Here is a 22,090-nt window from a genome sequence, read left to right as displayed (position 1 = left end):
TTGCTATCTTGTCCCCCAAGGCTCCCCATGTGGCGGTGTGATTCCCCCCTCCCCCCCGCTAAGCGCATCCCCCACTGGTCCTCCACCCGTAGCCTACTTTCCTGCTGTAACTGGCCCCCCTCCTCTTCCGCAGACACAGCCCCCGGCTTTCCTGCCTCTTACCTGGTTACCCTTGCCCAGAAAGGCTCCTTTCATTCCTCTCAAGGCTCTGGCTGTTGAATTCTCAGACTCTGTCTCAGCTGTCCCTGCATCGACAGGCACTTCCTGTTCTTGCGATTGAGCCCCAGTGTACCTTGTGACATTTCTTCTGTGGGACTTGCATTCTCTGCTTTGAACCGCAGTGTCTTCAGTGTAGAAACTGGGTCTTCGCTTCCACCTGCACGCGGCGCCCAGAGCCAGGCGGACGGCAGAGGCCAGTTCAGTTCAGCCTTGAGCGCTCCTCATCCATCCTCACGTTGGCTCACCTTCTGGGATGCTGGGACCTTGAATGTGTCTTTCCAGGCCAGAGTCCCGACTAGAAAGTAGGGCAAATCTGAAATCCCGATGGGCCTTCTGACCACTTAATGCCAGTTTGAGTGGATGGGGCAGAGGGAAGCAGACTTCCAGGCTGGCATTGTAATGAATCAGGTGGTGAAACTTAGGATTGCCTAAAGTTACATAGCAAGTTAGTGACCTTGCCAGGACAGGTCACTGTTCTTAAGCACTGGTAAACCATCCCTCCCTCCTGCCCACTGCAAAACTTAAAACGTAAAAACAAGCTTCTCCCATTAGTGGTAGTTTTTCTTCCTTCTTTCCTTCCTTTTTTCTGTTTTGGAGTTGTACCCACAGCATATGGAGGTTCCCAGGCTAGGGGTCGAATCGGAGCTACACCTCAGCCACAGCAATGTAGGATCTGAGCCGAGTCTGCGACCTACACCACAGCTCACGGCAATGCCGGATCCTTAACCCATTGAGCAAGGCCAGGGATGGAACCCACATCCTCTTGGATACCGGTCAAATTTGTTTCTGCTGTGCCACTGCGGGAACTCCTTGTCTTTCAATATGAGTAACGAATCCTCAAAATCTAGTTAAGAATATAAGTTAATATTCAAATTACTTCCAGGCAGCTGAAGCCGGCGGAGACGCAGGTGTACACCAGGGTGGGTTCTGGTTGAGTTGCGGGTTGTGGTTGGTGGAGTGTGTGCAGCGGGATAGAGGAAAGGCATGGCCTTTTGAGATCGGGTGCTGCTGGGTTGGCATCGGTGTCAGTCAGGGTCTCCAGAGAATGGAGCCAAAGTGAGGGTCTGGATGTAGATAGCTACAGTTTTTTAAGAGACTTGTTTCAGGGCATTGGCTGGCGCGATTGTGGAGGCCAGCATGTCCAAACTCCAACTCCATCGGGTACCTGGGAACCACCAGCAGGAGCTGATGCTGCCGGCTTGAGGCAGTGTCTTCCTTTGGGAAACCTGTTTTGCTCTTAAAGGCTTTCACCTGCGTGGAGGAAATCGACTCAGATTGTCGAGGATAATCTTGTTTACTTCAAGTCACCTGGTTCATTGCAGCTGTGAGCCACATCTACCAAACTCCTTCGCAGCAACACCTAGGGTAGGGGTCTGATTGATTGAACTCCGGGTACTATAGCCTAGTCACATAAAACTAACGCGACCCCCTCCCAGCTCCATCTGTTCCTGGGCAACTTCTATGAGCCTTGGTTTCCAAACTGTAAACGAATATTCAGCCTCTTTCTGGGAGAGTTCTTTGAGGAGTAAATACTACGGTTTGCTAAAGGGCTAGTACATTCCCAGCAGGCTCATAGGTATTCAACAGGTGCTTTGCTCCCATTGGCCCTGCCTGAGCTGGGGGGTCGAGTCCCCAGGAAACCCGTAAATAGAGGGAATAGGCCAAGGCTGCTAGGTCGTGAAGGAGGCCTTGGGCTTGTTGAGGGGGCAGGACCCAGAAGGCTGATCTGAAGCAAGAAGGTCTTAGCCTTTCTTCAGAGATGAGCTGCTTCAAGGGTGATCCCAGCGGCTGCATCAGTTCTCCCGTTGCTTGTTAAAATGTAGAATTTGGGGAGTTCCCACTGTGGCTCAGCAGTAACGAACCCGACTAGTATCCATGAAGAAGCGGGTTTGATCCCTGACCTTGCTCAGTGGGTTAAGGATCCAGTGTTGCCGTGAGCTGTGGTGTACGTCGCAGACACAGCTCAGATCCTGCAGGGCTGTGGTGTAGGCTGTCAGCTGCAGTTCCAATTTGACCTCTAGCCTGGGAACTTCTGTATGCCATGAGCATGGCCCTAGAAAGACCCTCCCCCCCAAAAAAAAGGAAAAAAAAAAGAAACCTAGATTTTGGGGCCTCCCCAGGATAGCAGAATCAGAGCTTCTCGTGGGGCCTGGAACCAGACATCCAGGTGATTCTTAACCCCAGCTTGACCTCCCCATGGTGCTGCTCCTCCGGGCCTTTCAGCAGGGTCTGAATGGAGGGAGTGCCTGGCTGAAAACTGCCCTTCTCTGGATTTAAGGCCCAGAAGACCCATTGCGGGACCCCAGTCACCTGCTCGGGCAGCAGGACCTTGGGCCAGGGCCCCAGTTTTGCAGGTGCTGTGTTAAAAGTCAAAGCCTGATCCCTCTCGTTCCTTGCTGGAGTTATGGGGAACTAGCTTGCCCAGAAAATTAGCAACGAATGCAGAACTAACTTGCCAATAAAGGCAGTTTCAAACGCGTGCTTAAGTTCCGGAGTAGGCAAAGCTAAGGGTAAACGTAGGAGAGACCTGTCGGGGGAGGTCGCAATGGTCTGTGTCACAGTTGAGGTGCGGGTTACGTGGGTGCCTGCGTTTGTCACGCCTGTACAGCCAAGGCTTTTGCATTTCTGGGCTGGCGTAAATCCTACCCCCAAAGAATAACTGAGTAGAGGGAGGATGGTGGTAGCAGCCATAGAGGGAGGGCAGACTGGATAATTGTTGAAACTGGGCGATGGAGGGCTTACCGTATCCTGGCTTCTGTTTGTGCGTTTGAAATTTTCCATTATGGGGAAAAAACAAACAAAACATCACGCATTTGGAAGGCCAGTTGGCCTGTCCTGCCTGCTGGAGGAATCTAGCATTAAATGAATCGCAAATGAGTCTGGACAGCTCACACCCCCTCCCCCGGCCCGCCCCCCACCCTATCCCTCCGCCCGCTGGGGTTGGGCCTGGGGCTTGGTTGCAAGAGAAGCAGCGTCCTTTAAAATCAGAGCCTGCGGGTTGGAGTGTCTCTCGATGTGAGGTTCCTGTTTGGAAAACTGGTGATTTTCATACCCGGCTTCTCCGGGTGGGCAGTCACCTTGAAAGGCTTAGTTTCGGCCGCGTGGAGGATGCCTGCCAGCGGGGTTAGCTGCCGCCCTGCCTCCTCCAGGGGGCCTTCAGAAGGGAGTCTCCTCTTCACTCGGTATCGTGGAAAGTCTCCAGCACGTGTGACAAGTGAGAGGAAGGAGATGGGGTAGCGGAGCCCCATCCCTGTCACCAGTGCAGCCAACCTGGGATCATTGGTTACTCCTCCTCCCCCGCCCCCCATTATTTTGAAACACATCCCAACATCATTTCTTGTGGTGCTTGTGCCAACTCTTTGCAGAGACTTAGCAAAGAGAAAAGCCCAACTTTGTCCCTTTCTTACTCTTCCCACTGCCTTCACCGGCTCAGAAAACCTTCTATAAATCTTTCCGTTTATATCCCTGAAATATAAGGACTCTTCTCGAAACACCACCACACATTAGCACATTTACAAAAAATCCACAGAAATGCTTTTTTTTTTTTGCTTTTTAGAGCTGTACTCACAGCATATGGAAGTTCCCAGGCTAGGGGTTGAATTGAAGCTGCAGCTGTCTGTCTACACCACAGCCACAGCAATGCACCATCTGAGCCGCATCTGCAGCCTACACCACAACTCACGGCAGCACTGGATCCTTAACCCCCTGAGTGAAGCCAGGGATCAAACCCACATCCTCATGGATCTTCGTTGGATTTGTTTCCACTGCACCACAGTGGGAACTCCCAGAAATTCTTTAATGTCTGCAAATACCCCGCTGGCATTCAGGGCCCCCAGCTGTCTCGAGATAAGCTTTTCCACGCTTGGCGTGTTGGGCTCAGAGTCCACACGAGGTGGCTGCCTTGCACTGTCACCAGCTGTTCTGCATGACAAGGAGGTGATACTGAGCCAGGGCCTTGCTTTTTTCTTCGTGGGGCGTGAGCTCTTCCCGCCCCTGCTGTCCTCATCGGTGGGATGCCGGTGGGAGCCAGCGTGGGGTGGAGGGGGGTGGTTACCGTCTCCGCAGGAAGAGGCTTCACCCTCAGGGCTCGAATGGACAGTCTGCAGGTGACGGCCCACAGGAGCGGAGAGAGGGTGTCGGGAGCCACTGCCAGCGCCCAGGAGGAGCGTGGGGGAGGCGGAGAAATGCCTTGGGCCCTTCTTGGCCCTCCGCACCCCCGGCCCCCTCCAGTCTCCTGCTGTGGCCTTCCACTGGGGAACCCTGGAGGCCCAGAGTGTGCAAGGGTCACACAGGGACCTGTGGGGCGAACAAGAACCGGCACGGTGTCTTAAGAGCTGGCTGTCAAATAAAAACACCCGCAGCCAAACCCAGGCTCTGCCGCTTAGTAGCTGTGTGACTTAAGACAAGGCGCTCAACCTCTCTGTGTCTCCGTTTCCTCCCCCGGAGGAGGAGATGGCACTGGCAGCGCCTCCCAGGATGCCAGGCAGCGTGAGTGAGAGCGTGGATGTGGCGCCAGGCCCCCAGCGAGTGCTCAGCAAATGGGAGCTAGAATTACTGTCAGCTGCAGCTGAAAACCGTCCAGGCCAAGCAGGACGCCGTCTCTCTGGCGTCTCGTCCTCTCTGGACCCAGCGACTCCCGCTCGCCTCCCGCCCAGAGACAGGCCCGCGATTCTTGGGCCTTCACCCGCCCTCCCTCTGATGTCATCCTTCTCGGTGGCCCCACACTGTTCTTTGTCTTTGAAGGTTCCTCCAGCCGTGAAGGTCAAAGCGGGTCTCGGTCCTTCCGCCCCCGGATGCCTGGATAAAAGGCCGCACTCAGCCAGCCGGGACTGTTCCCCCAGAGGTTTTTCAGGGTCAAGGTCTCCCCTGCACTCTCAGGTCCCAGTCCAGTAGTGTAAGTACAGGCACATCGCGGCCGGAGCCCTGAGGGTTACTTAACAAGGAGAAGAGGAAGGCCCAGCCTGGCTTCTTTCTCCCCCTCCCACTACCTTCACTGACTGTCTCAGAAAGCCTCCTAACCAGTGGTGGCAAAGGTGAGTTACCTGCTGGAGGACAGGTGTCACAAGTTTACAGCCTGGTAGGAAAGAAGAGACCCAAATACTTATAGTTTTATGTGGAAAAGAATAAATGCCATCAGGAGTTCCCGTCGTGGCGCAGTGGTTAACGAATCCACCTAGGAACCCTGAGGTTGTGGGTTCCCTCCCCTGCCTTGCTCAGTGGGTTAAGGATCTGGTGTTGCCGTGAGCTGTGGTGTAGGTTGCAGAGGAGGCTCGGATCCCGCGTTGCTGTGGCTCCGGTGTAGGCCAGCGTCTGCAGCTCTGATTCAACCCCTAGCCTGGGAACCTCCATATGCCACGGGAAGCGGCCCTAGAAAAGGCGAAAAGGCAAAAAGACAAAAAATAAAATGAAATTAAAATAAAATAAATAAATACCATCAGAGAAACCCTAGAAGTCATGGGATTTTAGAAACTGTAGAAGCCGGTTTCAGCTAAGGGGCCCAAAATAAAAGGTTCTGGATCCAGGGAGAGGATGAGGGGTGGGGGGGCTGCCTTTCCAGCAGCTGCCAGTTCAGTACAAGCCGTGCAATGTTGGGTTGTGATCTAGTGTCCAGCTCTCGAGTTTACGATGGCTTCCTGCGCTGAGCGTGGAAACTTTCTTCTTCCTCTTCTTCTTTTTTTTTTTTTTTTAAATTGAGTCCCAGCCCTACCAGAGTAAAAACCACCTACCTACCCACAGATAAAAAGTAACTTAATGATGGGTTTCACTTACTGGTTCCTTAAGAGCATGGGCCATAAACCAGCAGTTCACATAGAGCAGTCCTTGTAAAATGCGTGTACTCTCTGTATCAGCTCCGTGTCGTGGAGTTGAGGCAGACGGGAAGAGAAGAGAGCAAAGAGATACTAATTACTGACTACGGGAGGTGGGGATCCTTTTTTCTTGATGATCTGATTGAGTTGTCAGCAGTTAGTCATTAATTGCAACGCTTCAGAATCAAAAAGCTGTAGAAAGGAGTAAGGGATTCCTGTCTGTGTAGCATCTGAAGTGTGATCCGTGCTTTTTCTCACCTAGTTCCTTAAAACATGAGTTAGCAAGGTTACCCTTTCACGTCACTGGAACTGGGGCGCCAAGTGGCCCGCTGTCACACAGCTGGTAGAAGAAGTAGGATGGGCCTCTTTGACTCAGCTGGTTTTAGACCTGAGCCCTCCGAGCCACAAGGCTTTTGGGAGGCCTTGCGGGCTGTGCAAAGTATATTGCAAGTGCAATAGACTGTTTTCACTTTTCAGACCCAGTAGGTGCCATGTGAGGAAATAGATAAGCTCAGATACCACTGATGACAGTGTAAACTAGATCGGCCTTTCTGGAAGGCCTTCTGATGTTACATAAAGCTTCCCAGTTCTTTTTTCAAGACCAACATGAAAGTGATATTAAGACCTAAATAAAACACACACACACACACACATCGAAGAATCCAGGAATCACTCTTGGAGTTCCCATTGTGGCCCACTAGTATCCACGAGGACACAGGTTCAGTCCCTGGCCTCATTCAGTGGCTTAAGTATCCAGTGTCGCCGTGAGCTGCAGTGTAGGTCACAGATGCTGCTCCAATCCTGTGTGGCTATGGCATAGGCCAGCAGCTGCAGCTCCAATTTGACCCCTGGCCTGGGAACTTTCATACACTACAGGTGTGGCTCTAAAAAGACAAAAACAACATTTGTATTAGTAATTCTTGCTGTGTAACAAATTGTCCCAAAATTTGATGGCTTACTAACACAGCTCTTTATTATCCCACCGTATCTGTGGGTCAAGAATTCTGGAGTGGCTTAGCTAAGTAGTTCTCATTCTGGGTCTCCCGAGGTCGCCATCAAGGTGGAGGGTGGTTGCTTGCGTTCATCCAGAGCCTTGATGGAGCTGCAGGATCCACTTCCGAGGTGGATCACTCACAAGAGTGTTGGCAGGAGGCCTCAGTTCTTTGCCAGGTAGGCTTCTCTGTAGAAAGCTTGAATGTCCTTGCCACGTGAGAGCTGGCTTTCACCAGACCAGTGAGCAGAGAGAGAGAAAGGAGGAGGCCACAGTGCCGAACCATCCCTCCCCGTCTAATATTCCTGTTGTTAGAAGTAATTCACTAAGTCCAGCCCCCATTCAAGAGGAGAGGAATTAAGCTTTACTTCTCCTCATCCTCCTCCTTCTCCTTTTTCCTCTTCTTTTTTTTTTTTTTTTTTGGCTGCTCCAGTGGCACGTGGAAGATCCCAGGCCAGTGATCAAACCTGTGCCATAACAGTGACAACACTAGATCCTTAACCTGCTGAGCCACCAGGGAGCTCTCAAGCTTTACTTCTTTAAGGGTGTCACATAATTTGTGGATATTTTTAAATCCCTGTAATGTTCAATATCCGTTTCTACTTTTAAAAAATACCTTCGAAAATAAGGATAGATCTTCCTGCTACCAAATCCTGAGATAAATTCTTGCATCCACTTTCTAGTCCCCATCTTGAAATGAAGGCTCTATTTTTCCTTCTCTCAAACTCAGTCCTGCCGCTTGTCCTCTGGAGTCTCTCTGCAACCTCCTGAATGTTACCCTTTCTCCTAAATCACTGCCTTACAAACACACTCTAGGGTCTCATCTTCAAAATGAAATATTGTTCCCGTCGTGGCTCCGTGCTAACGAACCTGACTAGAATCCCTGAGGGATGGGGGTTTGCTCCCTGGCCTCACTCAGGGGTTAAGGATCTGGCATTGCCATAAGCTATGGTGTAGGTCACAGACCCGGCTCAGATCCGGCGTGGCTGTGGCCGGGCGTAGGCCGGCACCTGCAGCTCCAGTTTGACCCTAGCCTGGGAACCTCCACATCCCACAGGAGCGGCCCTAAAGAGCAAAAAAAAAAAAACCCAAAAAACAAAACAAAACATTGCTCTGACCCATTTCACCACTCACTTCGTAGCTAAAATTCTTGAAAGAATTGTCTGTACCCTGTTTCCAGTTTGTTATCTCCATTTACTCTTCACTCAGTATCATTTGGCTTCTGCCCTAAATTGATTTTTCCAAGGCTGCCGACAGCTTTCTTTCTTTCTCTCTTTTTCCTTTTTTTCACCAGCAGTGTACTTATTGCCAAACCCGGTAGCTACTTTTCTGTCCTTCGGTCGTGCAGCCTCCAAGCAGCAGTCAGCACCATCCACCACTCCATTCTTCCGGGCACCGTTTTGGATGCCGAGGCACTGCTGTGCCCTGGCTCCCCCTGCAACTCACGTCTGTCCTCGGCCTCTGAAGCCGCGGTGCCCCAGGACCTGGGGCCGAGCCTCCTCTCCTTGCTGGGTACTCACTTGCTGGAATTTCATCCGTTCTGGTGTTTTGTTTTGTTTTTTAATTCATCTGGCGTGTATGGTGTGCGCCGCCAGTTCAAACCTTTGCAGATTCTCATTGCACCAGTGAAGCGGATATTTCCACGCGACCTTGTGCATCGAATCTGACATTTCCAAAATGGAAGCGCTTTCAGTTCCGTTTCCCTTTTAAACTGTTGACCGTCTTATTGAAACCGAGAGCTGGGAGTCGCTCCGAATTCTTGGCTTTCTTTGATCGCCCATTTCCATCCATGAACAAGCCCCGTCTCTTCTGTTTCCACAATATATCATGAATTCTTCTGCTTCTCTGTCACCGCCACCTTTTCACTGACTGTCACCTACTCTCCCTTAAATGACTGCAACAGCCCCCTAACTTCCACTCTTGCATCTCTGCGGAGACAGCATGGGAGGACCCGAGCAAAAATTTTATGCTACCGCAGATCAAGAAAACTGGACAGAGGCCACAAATAGTCCTCAGAAGAGGAACTGCAGATGCTTTGACACTGGTGAAAGATGTTCACCCTCACTCATAATAAAAGAAATATAAATGAAAATTACGATGAGATGCCAGTTGTCATCTATCACATTGACGCTTTTGTTGATAGGGTTTTTGGAGGGCCATTAGGTAGAATCCATCAAATAAAAAAATGTGCAGGAGTTCCCACTGGGGTGCAATAGGTTGGGAATCCGACTGCAGCAGCTTGGATCTCTGCAGAGGCGCCGGTTCTATCCCCAGTCCTGTGCAGTGGGTTAAAGGATTGGGCATTGCCACAGCTGTGGTACAGGTTACAGCTGCCTGTTGGAGTCAGTTCCTGGCCCAGGAACTTCCATATGCTATGGGTGGGCCATAAAAAGAAAAAAAAAAAAATGCACCTGTTGACCCAGCATACCTTCTAGGAATTTCTTCTACTTGCAAATGTGTGCTAAGAAATATGTATGAGGACATTTTAATATCATGTATTATAAGATTGGAAACTAAACATCCATCATTACGAAACTGATCAAAACTGTTATGGTAAGAGGGGTGTATTCATTCCTCTCTTCTGCACACAGTTCTTTCTCTTTTTTTATTTTGTTTTATTTATTTATTCGTCTTTTTTAGGGCCACACCCATGGCATATGGAGGTTCCCAGGCTAGAGGTCGAATTGGAGCTGTAGCCACTAGCCTGTGCCACAGCCACATGGGATCTGAGCCGCGTCTGTGACCTACACCACAGCTCACGGCAACGCCAGATCCTTAACCCACTGAGCGAGGCTAGGGATCAAACCTGCAACCTCATGGCTCCTAGTCGGGTTCGTTACTACTGAGCCACGACGGGAACACCATTTTCTCTCTTTTTAGATTTCAGCTAAAATGTCACCTCCCCTGAGAGGCCTTCCCTGGCCATTTTTTCTAAAAGAGGGCCCCCTCTTTCTTCTCTCACTTGCCATAACTTGCAGAAATGTTAGTTCCCTTGTATTTTTGGCTCCTTCTCCCTGTAGAATGGACGCTCTGAAGGGCCAGTCTAGACTTTTTTCACTGTTGTAGCCCCAGCATCTAGTCTAGTACTTAGCACTTAGTATTGGTTGACTGAATGATTGAAGAAATAAACTGTTGAATCTCAAGTAAAAGTCCACAGTATCCTTGTTGGTGAAACATAAGTATTCCCATTAAATTTGTGAGTAAAATCAGAATGTCAGGTGTAGGGAGTTCCCACTGTGGCAAAGCAGAAGCGAATCCAACTAGTATCCATGAGCATGTGAACTCAGTCCTGGCCTCACTCAGTGGGCTGGGGATCTGGTGTTGCTGTGGCGTAGGCTGGCAGCTTGCAGCTCCAATTGGACCCCTAGCCTGGGAACTTCCATATGCTGCACCTGCGGCCCTAAAAACAAAAGAAAATTCAGATGTGATGATGTGGTCTTCATCCCCTACCCCCACCACAGGGCTGAACTCCCATATGTTGGACTTTTCTAAGTATTAAGAGCAATGGGAGCATGTTTTGTTACAGTAACTATTACATTTAACCTGAATCTAAGACTATAATCTGGTCTTTCAGTCCTCAGTTCCTAAAATAGCTCCAGAACCATAAATGTTATAGTGAAAGAAGCATCTTCCTATTCATGACAAGCCCCTTTTAACAACACCTGACTTACGTTGATGAGGTGACTTTTGGAGAACCCCCTAAGGATGGAGGCTGGTTGCCATGGGAACCAAGCACAGGGTGAGAGGGTTGGAACATTCATTCATTCATTCATTTATTTATTTATTTATTTATTTATTTATTTATTTATTTATTTATTTATTTTAGGCCCGCACCTGCAGCATATGGAAGTTCCCAGGCTAGGGGTCTAATCGGAGCTGTAGCTGCCAGCCTATGCCACAGGCAGAGCAATGCCAGATGAGAGGGTTGGAACTTTAAACCCCACCTCTCAGCCCTCTGGGATTGAGTTCAGTCACTAACTGCCAGTGATTTGATCAACCACACCGCCCTTAAACCAGAAGGATGGGGTTTGGAGACTTCCAGGTTGGTGAACGCGTAGGGGGCATGGTGGCTCTGTGCCCCTGCCCACATACCTGGCTCTTAGGCATCTGGTTGTTTCTGAGTTGTGTCCGTTGGGAATAAAATGGTAATCTAGTAAGTAAAATGTTTTGAGATCGAGCTCATCGGTCTTTGAGATTGAGCCCTTAATCTGTGGGATCTGACGCCATCTCCAGGGAGATAGTGTGAGAATTGAGTTAAATCCTAGAACAGCCAGCTGGTGTCACAGTTGCTTGGTGGGTGTGGAAAAGTGCAGTGGAAGTGGTAGTATTGTAGGCGATTGTTGAGAGTGGAGGTGGCACAGAGAGTGTTTGCCTTTACCAGGGATCACTGTTAATATTGCACAGTATTCTGGAAGCAGGAACAAGACAATTGGACAAGAAAAAGAAATAAGAAATTCAGATGTTGGGAAGGAAGAGGTGAAAACGGTAAAGCCATGTGATATGACTATATGTACTTGGGGGGGGCGGATAAAATGAGCAGAAAATGTAATGGAAGAATGGTTTTTCTGGGTTGACCGTTTGCTGTTATTGCCTTGGCTAAAGTGGTTTTGCTATATAGGGATTTTTATTTCAAACTTTTAAAAAGTTGCAAGAATTTACTTAGACTTACATGTTGTTTGCATTGCCTGTTTATAACACATACTTTCTTAAAAATTCTGAAACTTTGGAAGATGAATCAAAGCCATTGTGTGTAGTTATTTCCTAAGAATTTTTTTTCTATAACCAATTCATCAAAATCAGGAAAATTTAACCTGAATCTCAGACTATAATCTGCCACCCATAGTCACATTTTATCTGTTGCCCTAGTAATACCCTCTGTAACTACTTTATCTCCTGCATATAACCCCAGGATCACACATTGCTTTAGAGCTGACGCGTCTGTTTGGTCACCTTTAATTTGGAAAAGCTATTTCAGTTCTTGACCTTTAGATTTTGGAAGAGTATCAATCTTTATTTTGTAAGGTGGCCCCCGGTTTTGATTTGTCTGATGTTCCCTTATTGCATTGAATTATGAATACCACAGAAGTGGCGTGTCCTTTGTACCATCGTGTCAGAAAGCGCCTGCGTCCCTCCCTGTTGTGATGACGGATTTGACCGCTTGCTTTAGATGGTCTTTGCTGGGTTTCTCCTGAAGTGTTATTATTTTTCTCTTTGTAATTAGAAAGTCCCTGTGCAGTTGACACTTTTGAGACAGTTTAAGTATCTTTTCTTCAAATTTTTATTCTCTAGTTTTAATATCCGTTTAGGATTTTCTAACCCCCTGATTCTCCTTCTAGATTTCTGAGCTGCATTCTACTACAAGGAAGAGATTTCCCTTTGCCCCTCACTTACTTGTTTAAGATGGACTCGTTGTTTTATTTGATTCATTTGATGAGTTACGCTCCATTATTATATGGTAGGATTTTTAACCCATTTTCTGCTTCTTGCGATGTGATTTGTGGTCATGCAGAATCTTGCTACCTTCATTTCTGCTCTTCTGTAGGATTTGGTTTGTTTAATTTGGTTTGGTCTGGGTTTTTTTTGGCTCAAGCACCCACAGCACTCAAAAGTTCCTGGGCCAAGGACTGAATCCCTGCCACAGCAGTGACAATGCCGGCTCTTTAACCACTAGTCTAACAGGGAACTCCTGCTCCCAGAGCTTTTAGGCAGGTTTTTGTTTTTGTTTTTTTGTCTTTTTGCCTTTTCTAGGACCACTCCCTCTGCACATGGAGGTTGCCAGGCTAGGAGTCTAATCGGAGCTGTAGCCGCCGGCCTACACTGGAGCCACAGCAACGCCAGATCCAAGCCGTGTCTGCAACCTACACCACAGCTCACGGCAACACCGGATCCTTAACCCACTGAGCAAGGGCAGGGATCGAACCCGCAACCTCATGGTTCCTAGTTGGATTCGTTAACCACTGAGCCACAACAGGAACTCTGGTTTTTTTGTTTGTTTGTTTTGTTTTTGTAGGCAGGCTATCTAACATACTTTGTTACTCATGCATTTTAAAAGTCTGACGGGGTTATTCCTGCTGTGGTACAGTGGGTTAAGAATCCAACTGCAGGGGCTTAGGTCGCTGCAGAGGCAGGGGTTCGACCCCCAGTCCAGCCCAGTGGGTTCAAGAATCTGGTTTTGCTGCAGCTGTAGCATAGGTAACAGCTACGGCTTGGACTTAATCCCTGGCCTAGGAACTTCCATGTGCCATGGGTGCAGTCCTAAAAAGACAGAAAAGCCGAGGTGTGGAGGGTTAGGGGAGCAGAAGCAATGTCCTTGAGCACAGGAGCTCTTTCGGAGCTGAGATTGATGTCAAGAGGGCGGCTGAGTTTGTCGTGGAGTTTGGTACAGTGAACGGAGAAGCAGGTAAAACCAAGTGGGCCGCCAGCAGGTGGGGCGGCTGCCTTTTGCTGCTCTTGCTTTGACTTCCCGCCCTGCCTCTGGCATCTGTAGATGTCCATTTCTTCGACCTTCACTTAAAAAAAAGAAGAAGAACATTTGTGTAGTTTTGTTTAAAAAAAATAAAAGCTACACAAATGTTCTTCGTCTTTTTAGGCCTGCACCCATGGCATACGGAAGCTCCCAGGCTAGGGGTCGAATCAGAGCTGCAGCTGCCGGCCTACACCACAGCTCTGAGCGAGGCCGGGGATCAAACACGTCCTCATGGATGCTAGTCAGGTTCATTAACTGCTGAGCCACTACGGGAACTCCCACATTTCTGAGGGGGGCGCGGCAGTGGTGCTGTCCTTGAGCTAGTCCAGTGTGTTTTGTTGCTAGAAGAGAGAAATTTAAAATAGATTCTTTGAAAGAATTTAAGAGGCCTTGATGTTGTACTAGAAGAGGAAAATTATACATAGAGCGGATCAGACTATACAGTATATAATAAATGGTAACTATTTTGAGTGTTCAGAAGAATTCTCTAGCTTTTTAATTGTCTACTCAGTTAAAGGTGGAAAAATTCAAAACATAGCAGAAAATGTCAGTGGAGGAGCTCCCGTTGTGGCTCAGCAGAAACGACTAGCATCCATGAAGATACAGGTTCCATCCCTGGCCTTGCTCAGTGGGTTAAGGATCCGGCATTGCCGTGAGCTGTGGTGTAGGTCAAAGACGTGGCTTGGATCTGGCGTTGCTGTGCCTCTGGTTTAGGCCAGTGGCTACAGCTCCAATTCAACCCCTAGCCTGGAAACCTCCATATGTTCCAGGTGCAGCCGTAAAAAGACAAAGAATATATATGCATATCAATATAGTTTAAGCTTTATTATTAACTTGTGTGTGTGTATGTGTGTTTGTCTGTCTCTGTCTTTTTAGGGCTGCATCTGCGGCATATGGAGGTTCCCAGGCTAGGGGTCCAATTGGAGCTGCAGCTGCTGGCCTACGTCAGAGCCACTACCACAGCTCAAGGCAACGCTGGATCCTTAACCCACTGAGTGAGGCCAGGGATTGAACCCGAAACCTCATGGTTCCTAGTTGGATTCGTTTCTGCTGCGCCACGATAGGAACTCCCTTTTAAGTGTATTTACTTTTTTTCCTATCAAGTACATATTTGTAAAAACCATCTTGCCCCAATCCATCCCATCTCTCAGGGAGAACCGTAATTAATATATTGTCATAATACTTTCCAGGTTTTTCTACATATATTTGATCACTGTTTGCTTCTAACTTGATTTCATAATCTAGTCAAATTTGCTAGTATTTTAAAGTCAGGGGCTTTATAAATGCGTGTAATTTAAATTATCCAGATCAGAACAGCCTGCCAGTGAGTTCTTTAAAAGGACAGGACACAAAACTGACCTTTGTTTCTGAATTAAATGTTTCTTTGACACAAATAATGAAATGCCAGTCTTAGCTTTTCGCGTGTGGGTTTTCATGAGGCAGTAAGTACAAAGCAGTTTTAAAGATTTGACTTGTTTGATGACATACGGATTTCTACTTAGCACATTTTGGGGTGCTTTTTAGGAGAATGAGGGACTAAGAACTGCGGAACATGGTTCCCAGCATGGGGAAAATGAGCGAAGAGCATCAGCCCAGAAGGAGAAATCACTACAACAGAAGAATGAAGATGAAAATAAAACAGCAGAAAGACCTGCCTGGGAGGCTGAGAAGACCGCAGAATCTAGAAATGAGGTATGGATGTTGGACTATCCCAGCTATACCATTTTGACGTTAAGGTAGATTGTTATGGCTCTTGGTAGTTTGTATTGAGAAAATTGTCAAGTAAATCTGATATATGAAAATATATATTTTAAAAAATTGGGGATGTGGTTGTTTGGTTTACACAGGAATTGCCCACAGAATGTTATATCTAGTTATACTCAGGTTTTGTATGTCTGGTTCAACTCGAACACTTAACCCAGGAATTTGCTAGTAGGTTTTGCTGTGTTTACAAGGAATAAAGAGAGAAGTCTCAACCAGCCACGTTGGCCAGGTCTGGGAAAGTAAGCTGGGGGACCCCATAGGCAAATCCCCCTCAATCCGACTGGGACCTGGGCTTAAATCTCCTGGTGTGCCATGCTGAATGGGCATCCAGGAGCCAACTCCAGCCAGGCCAAGTAGGAGACCTCATCGGCTCCTGTGTCTAACCACACTCTCCGCAATGCGAAGAAAATGGAAAGAGGAACTCCAGGTGCCAGGCCGAAGGGATGGCTTCTTCCTGCAGCCTGGCCTTCCTCCCTTCTTTCACTGGGGACGTAATTGCACTCAGCAGCCACAGGCCTGGCAAACAGTGCTCCACATGGGTCTAGAGGTTCCAGAGACTTAACTGCTTGGCACTTTGCCTGGAAAGTGACACCCGTGCAGGTCTTGCTTGATGGTTCCCTCAGCCCTGACTTGCCCCAAGTGGCATTTAAACACCCTTGAAGGACAGAGTACCATGCCTTGGCCCTCTCAGGCTATCGTCACTGTAGCCTTGACTGTGCAACATCTCTGCTGCTTTTGCCCAACCACCCTCCGCCACCCCAGCTGGCCTGTTCTAACCTGTTCTGAGGAACTCGTTCTTCCCTACATGTTGGGTGAAATCTGGGACAGGCCCTATGACTTAAAATCTAGCAGTTGATACATAGCCAGTGTAATTCTCAAAAGCTCTGAAGTGCAACTTCTCCCCTCCTATCCCTGCTGCAGCCTCAAAGCCTGGCTGTGTAGAAAAGGTTGTGTGAGGCCAGCTTCTCAGTTTTCCCAACTCTTCCTCCCTTGCTTGTCTTTGGGCCGAGGGTGTGGTGGGTGGCAAGGGCTCGGGAAAGGTGTTCCTTGGCTGGTGCCAGTCTGAAACTGGTTTCAAAACTGCTTCTTTGTTGAGTAGGCACTTTCATTTCGTGTGTTCTTTGGAGCCCGCCACCACACAGCTGGGAGTCCTTCACCTGCCCTTGTCTTCACAAAGACACCTCCAGGTGGCCTCTCAACCCTGTGCTGGTCCTGGAAACCTGCATCTCACCTGTCAGTTCAGTCACTTCTCTACGTGCAGCCCTTGCTTGGTCTTTTGCTCTTTATGTTTTTCAGGCAAGCTCTGGATGCTCATCTGCTGTATCCCCTAAACAAATCATACTGCTTTTTTTCTTTTGTCTTTTTAGGGCCGCGCCCGTGGCATATAGAAGTTCCCAGGCTGAGGGTCTGAGGGCCTACACCACAGCCACACCACCAGATCCAAGCCGCATCTGAGATTTACGCCACGTCTCATGGTAACACTGGATCCTGAACCCACTGAGCAATGCCACGGATTGAACCCACATCCTCATGGATACTAGTTGGGTTTGTTACCGCTGAGCCATGACGGAAACTCCCAACTGGCATTTATTTCTGTTCTCTCAGGTGACAACCCTGGAAGAATACCTAGGATGACCTGACATAATTTGCTTCTTTCTAGCCCCACCACCAGCCTGGACTTAGACTGCTGGCTGCTAAAGAAGATTAAATACACAGTACATATAGGTTAACTCATTCTTTCTTCCCCCTACAGACAAGTTCAGCTTATATATTGTTTCATTTTTTAAGGAACAATAAATGTGTCCACCATGTTCTTTGACTACTCCTAGCCATCTGTATTCAAAATGCAATGAATTCTTGACTCAAAATAGAACTTTGTACTTTATGTGAAGATTTAGGAAAGAGGGTGGCTGCTGTCTACAGTTAAAGCACAAGGCACAGGCCCGTGAGTTTCTGAAGAGAAAGAAACGAATGAGAGGGTTTTCTGTTAACAGAGGGGAGGGCAAATTTAAGGGGAACACCAAGGAAGAGAGGGGCCCCCATGACTAGCAACTACCTGAAGCCAACACTCTCAGGGCAGAAAGGAACCTGGGGGACAATACAGCTCAGTCAAGACCTGGAACTGGTGAGAGGTCTCTGAGAAACTGTCACACCTTCCTCGCTCCCATCTCTTGCCTCTGTCTGCTGTGAAACCAGCCATCGGGCTGGGTTGCTAGGGGTTATTCAGCTCCTTAGCCCTCCATTCCAGGGGCACTGATGAAGAGGGAACAGTAAAAGATCTATGGAAACGTCTTTGACGAAGGATCAGTCCATAATTCATTTTAAGCAGAATTATCTTAATACCATACATGGGTGTTCTAAATATGATTGGTTTCTTTCATGTTACTTATCAATACTTAAGCATTGTTTTTGTGATGTCCATTCTCACACACTTGTTACAACAGGCACATTTTGGACTAATGAATCAAGTTTCTGAAATTTTTTCCTTTTTTTGTTTTGTTTTGTTTTGTTTTTTTAGGGTTGCATCCACATGGCATATGGAGATTCCCAGGCTAGGAGTCCAGTCAGAGCTACAGCTGCTGGCCTACACCACAGCCACAGCCACACCAGATCCATAACCCACTGAACGAGACCAGGGATCGAACCTGCAACCTCATGGTTCCTAGTCTAGTCGGATTCATTTCTGCTGTGCCACAATGGGAATACAAGTTTCTGAAATTTCTTAACTAAGAATGATTTTAAAATAATCAAGTAGGTGGGTTCCCATCGTGGCTCAGTGGTTGACGAATCCGACTAGGAACCATGAGGTTGTGGGTTCGATCCCTGGCCTTGCTCAGTGGGTTAAGGATCCAGCGTTGCCATGAGCTGTGGTGTAGGTTGCAGACGCGGCTCGGATCCCGCGTTGCTGTGGCTCTGGCGTAGGCCAGCGGCTGCAACTCCAATTAGAATCTCCATATGCTGCAGGAACAGCCCTGGAAAAGGCAAAAAGACAATAATAATAATAATAAATCCAGTAGGTGAAGAAGTGCATTCCCCACTAAGACTGCGTCAGTTGCCAGTTAAAGAACAAGAAATCTTATCCACTGATTTACCTTATATAAGTCCCAAATTGTCCACAGAAAGCTTTGTGTTACTATGGGCCTTGAAAACATAACTTCATGGAAAAATGAATCTGTGATTTAAACAACTCCTAACAAACAGAAGTCCAGGACCAGATTGCTTCATAGGCAAATTCTTTCAAACATTTGAAGAGTTAACATCTGACCTTCTAAAACTATTCTAAAAAACTGCAAAGGAAGAAACACCCAAACTCTTTCTATGAGGTGTCCACCTCACCCTGATACGAAAACCAGACAAAGATACCACAAAAAAAAAGAAGGGAGTTCTGTTGTGGCTCAGTAGGTTACGAACCTAACTAGTATCATGAGGATAGTGGTTCGATCCCTGGCCTTGCTCAGTGGGTTAAGGATCCAACTTCACTGTGAGCTGTGGTTGTAGGTCAGCAGCTGCAGCTTCGATTGAGAACTTTCATATGCCATAGATGTGGCCCTAAAAAGCCAAAAACAAAAACCAAAACAAAAATTACAGGCCAATATCACTGATGAACACAGATACAAAAATCCTTAACAGTAGTTTCCACTGTGCCACAGTGGAAACAAGTCTGGCTAGTATCCATGAGGACATGGATTCGATCCCTGGCCTCAGTCAGTGGGTCGGGGATCCAGTGTTGCCATGAGCTGTGGTGTAGGCTGGCAACTGTAGCTCCAATTAGACTCCTAGTTTGGGAACTTCCATATGCCTTGGGTGCAGCCCTAAAAAGAAAAAGGGGGAAAAAAAAAACCTCAAAAGAATACTAGCAGACTGAATCCAATAATACACCATATTAAATCCCATAATCATGTGGGATTTATGCTAGGATGCAAGGATTTTTCAATATCTGCAGATCAATTGGTGTGATACACCACATTAACAAACTAAAGAATAAAAACCATACAGTCCTCTCAATAGATGCAGAAGAAGTTTTTGACAAAACTCAACACCCATTTATGATAAAAACTCTCTAGGAAGTGGGCATAGAGGGCACCTACCTTCACATAATTGCTAACGTGATACTCAGTGGTGAAAAGCTAAAAGCATTTCCTCTATGATCAGGAATAAGACAAGGACATCCACTCTCACCTAATCAACAGAGTTTTGGAAGTCCTGGCCACAGCAATCAGAGAAAAAGGATCCAAATTGGAAAAGTAGAACTCATTGCAGATGACATGATACTATACATAGAAAAAATCCTAAAGATGCTACCACAAAACTACTACTAGAGTTCACTAATGAATTCGGGGAAGGTGTAGATACAAAATTAATACCAAAAAATGGCTGCAACTCTATGCACTGATCGAAAGATCAGAAAAGAGAAATTAAGGCAAGAAACAATCCCATTTACCACTGTATCCAAAAGAATAAAATACTTAGGAATAAACTTACCCAGTACAGGCAAAAGACCTGTGCTCTGAAAACCCTAAGACACTAATGAAAGAAACTGAAGGTGATACAGATGGAAAGATACACCATGTTCTTGGATTGGAAGACTCAATAGTGTTAAAATGACTGCACTACCCAAGGCAATCTACAGATATAATGCGATCCAATGGCATTTTTCAAAGAACTAGAACAAACATTTTTTTGTGTGGAAACACAAAAGCCAAAGCAATCTTGAGAAAGAAAAATGGAGTTGGAGGAATCAGGCTCCCTGGCTTCAGACTATACTACAAAGCTATAATACTCAAAAACAATGTGGTACTGGCACAAAAAGAGACATACAGATCAAGGGAATAGGATAAAAAGCCCAGAAATGAGCCCATGCACCTATGGCCAATTAATCTATGACAAAGTAGGCAAGAATACACAATGGAGAAAAGACAGTCTCTTTCAATAAGTGGTGCTGGTAATACTGGACAGCTGCATGTAGAAGAATGAAATTAGAACATTCTCTAACACAATACTCAAACTCAAAATGGATTAAAGACCTAAATGTAAGAACGGGTACTGTATAAAACTCCTAGAGGAAAACATAGGACATTCTTTTTCTTTTTGGGACCGCATCTGCAGCATATGGAAGCTCCCAGGCTACGGGGTCAAATTAGAGCTGAACCTGTCAGCCTATGCCACAGCGCTGCCATATCCAGAGCTGCATCTGTGGCTATACCACAGCTCATGGCAATGCCAGATCCTTATCCCACTGAGTGAGGCCAGGGATGGAACCAGCATCCTCATGGACACCAGGTGGATTCATAAGCTGCTGAGCCACAATGGGAACTCCAGGACACTTGGGTATATACTGATACATACACTCTTTGACATAAGTTGCAGCAGTCTCTCTTTGGACCTGTCTCCTAAAGTAATGGAAAGCAAAGGAAACCATAAACAAAATGAAAAGACAGCTTACAGGGAATTCCCTGTTGGCCCAGCAGTTAGGAGTCTGGCATTGTCACTGCTGTGGCTCAGGTTTAATACTTAGCCTGGGAACTTATGCACGCCAGGAGTGTGGCCAGGAGAAACAAACAAACAAAACCTATGGGATGAGAGAAAATATTTGCAAATGATGCAACTGACAAAGGATCAATCTCCAGAATATACCAACAGCTCATATAGCTCAATGAAAAACAAAAAAAGATCTAAACAGGCATTTCTCCAAAGATATACAGATGTCCAAAAAGCACAGCACATGAAAAGATGCTTAACAGACAAATGCTGGAGAGGATGCGGAGAAAAGGGAACCCTCTTACACTGTTGGTGGGAATGTAGATTGGTGCAACCACTATGCAAAACAGTATAAAGGGTCCTCAAAAAAACCCCTAAAAACTACCATATGATCTAGCAACCTCACTCCTGGACATCTATCTGGAGAAAACCATAACTCAGAAAGATACAGGCACCCCTATATTTTTATAGTAGTCAAGACATGGAAGCAACCTAAATGTCCATCAACAGAGGAATGGATAAAGAAGATGTGGTACGTATACACAATGGAATATTACTCAGCCATAAAAAGAATGAAATAATGCCATATGAATTAATGCCACATGGATGGACCTAGAGGTGTCATACTAAGTGAAGCCAGTGAGAGAGAAATGCTATATGCTATCACTTGAATGTGGAATCTAAAAAAATAAAGACACAAATGAACTTTTTCCAAAACAGAGACTCTCAGACATAGAAAACAAATTTATGGTTACCAAAAGGGAAAGAGATAAATTAGGAAGTTGGGATTAACATACACACACTACTATTTATAAAGTAAATAATCAACAAGGACCTACCATATAGCACAGGGAACTCTACTCAATGTTCTATAATAACCTATACAGTAAAAGAGTGGGTATATGCACAACTGTATCACCTTGCTATTCACCTGAAATAGAACATTGCAAATCCATTAAATTTAAAGAAAATTAAATTGCCAAAAAAAAATGCTTAGTACTTAAGAGATGAATAGAATGTAAAAACCCCAAAATAGAAGGCCAGCATGGAAATAAGATCTGGTTATCAAGATTAAGCCTAAAAACCCCAGGCAACCGCTTAAGTCTTTTAAATGTAAAAGAAGCACCTTTTGTGTTTTTTTAGAAACATCAAAATGGAACGGAAACATCATTTTCTCTGGAAGACTTATTTCAGTTGCTTTCCTCACAACCTGAAAATCTGCTGGAGGTAATTGAAACCTTCCCTGGCTTTTATCCTTGCAGGAAAATAATTGCACTAAGTTATCTGTCAATAAACATAACCTTTTTTGGAGTTCCCATTGTAGTTCAGTGGTAATGAATCTGGACTGGTACCCATGAGCACTAG

The 22,090-nt window shown here is 46.6% G+C and overlaps 1 protein-coding gene across 2 annotated transcripts in view; it reads left to right on the top strand.

Annotated features, from left to right (window-relative positions):
* The window catches only part of NFE2L3 (NFE2 like bZIP transcription factor 3), a 33,184-nt gene that overhangs the window by 5,664 nt on the left and 5,430 nt on the right, over positions 1-22,090 (top strand). Inside the window, exons 2-3 of one of the 2 annotated variants that reach the window (XM_047763445.1) lie at positions 15,008-15,175; positions 21,869-21,952. In XM_047763445.1, coding sequence (XP_047619401.1) covers positions 15,008-15,175; positions 21,869-21,952 — 252 coding nt within the window. Of the gene's footprint in view, positions 1-15,007; positions 15,176-16,852; positions 17,061-21,868; positions 21,953-22,090 lie in introns of those variants that run through there. The other variant, XM_047763446.1, reaches the window with a different exon arrangement.

The sequence above is a fragment of the Phacochoerus africanus genome, chromosome 16, assembly GCF_016906955.1.
Source record: "Phacochoerus africanus isolate WHEZ1 chromosome 16, ROS_Pafr_v1, whole genome shotgun sequence".
Classification (NCBI taxonomy): Eukaryota; Metazoa; Chordata; class Mammalia; order Artiodactyla; family Suidae; genus Phacochoerus; species Phacochoerus africanus.
The sequence above is the reverse complement of the archived record's forward strand: the minus strand, read 5'-3'. Positions and strand labels throughout refer to the sequence as shown.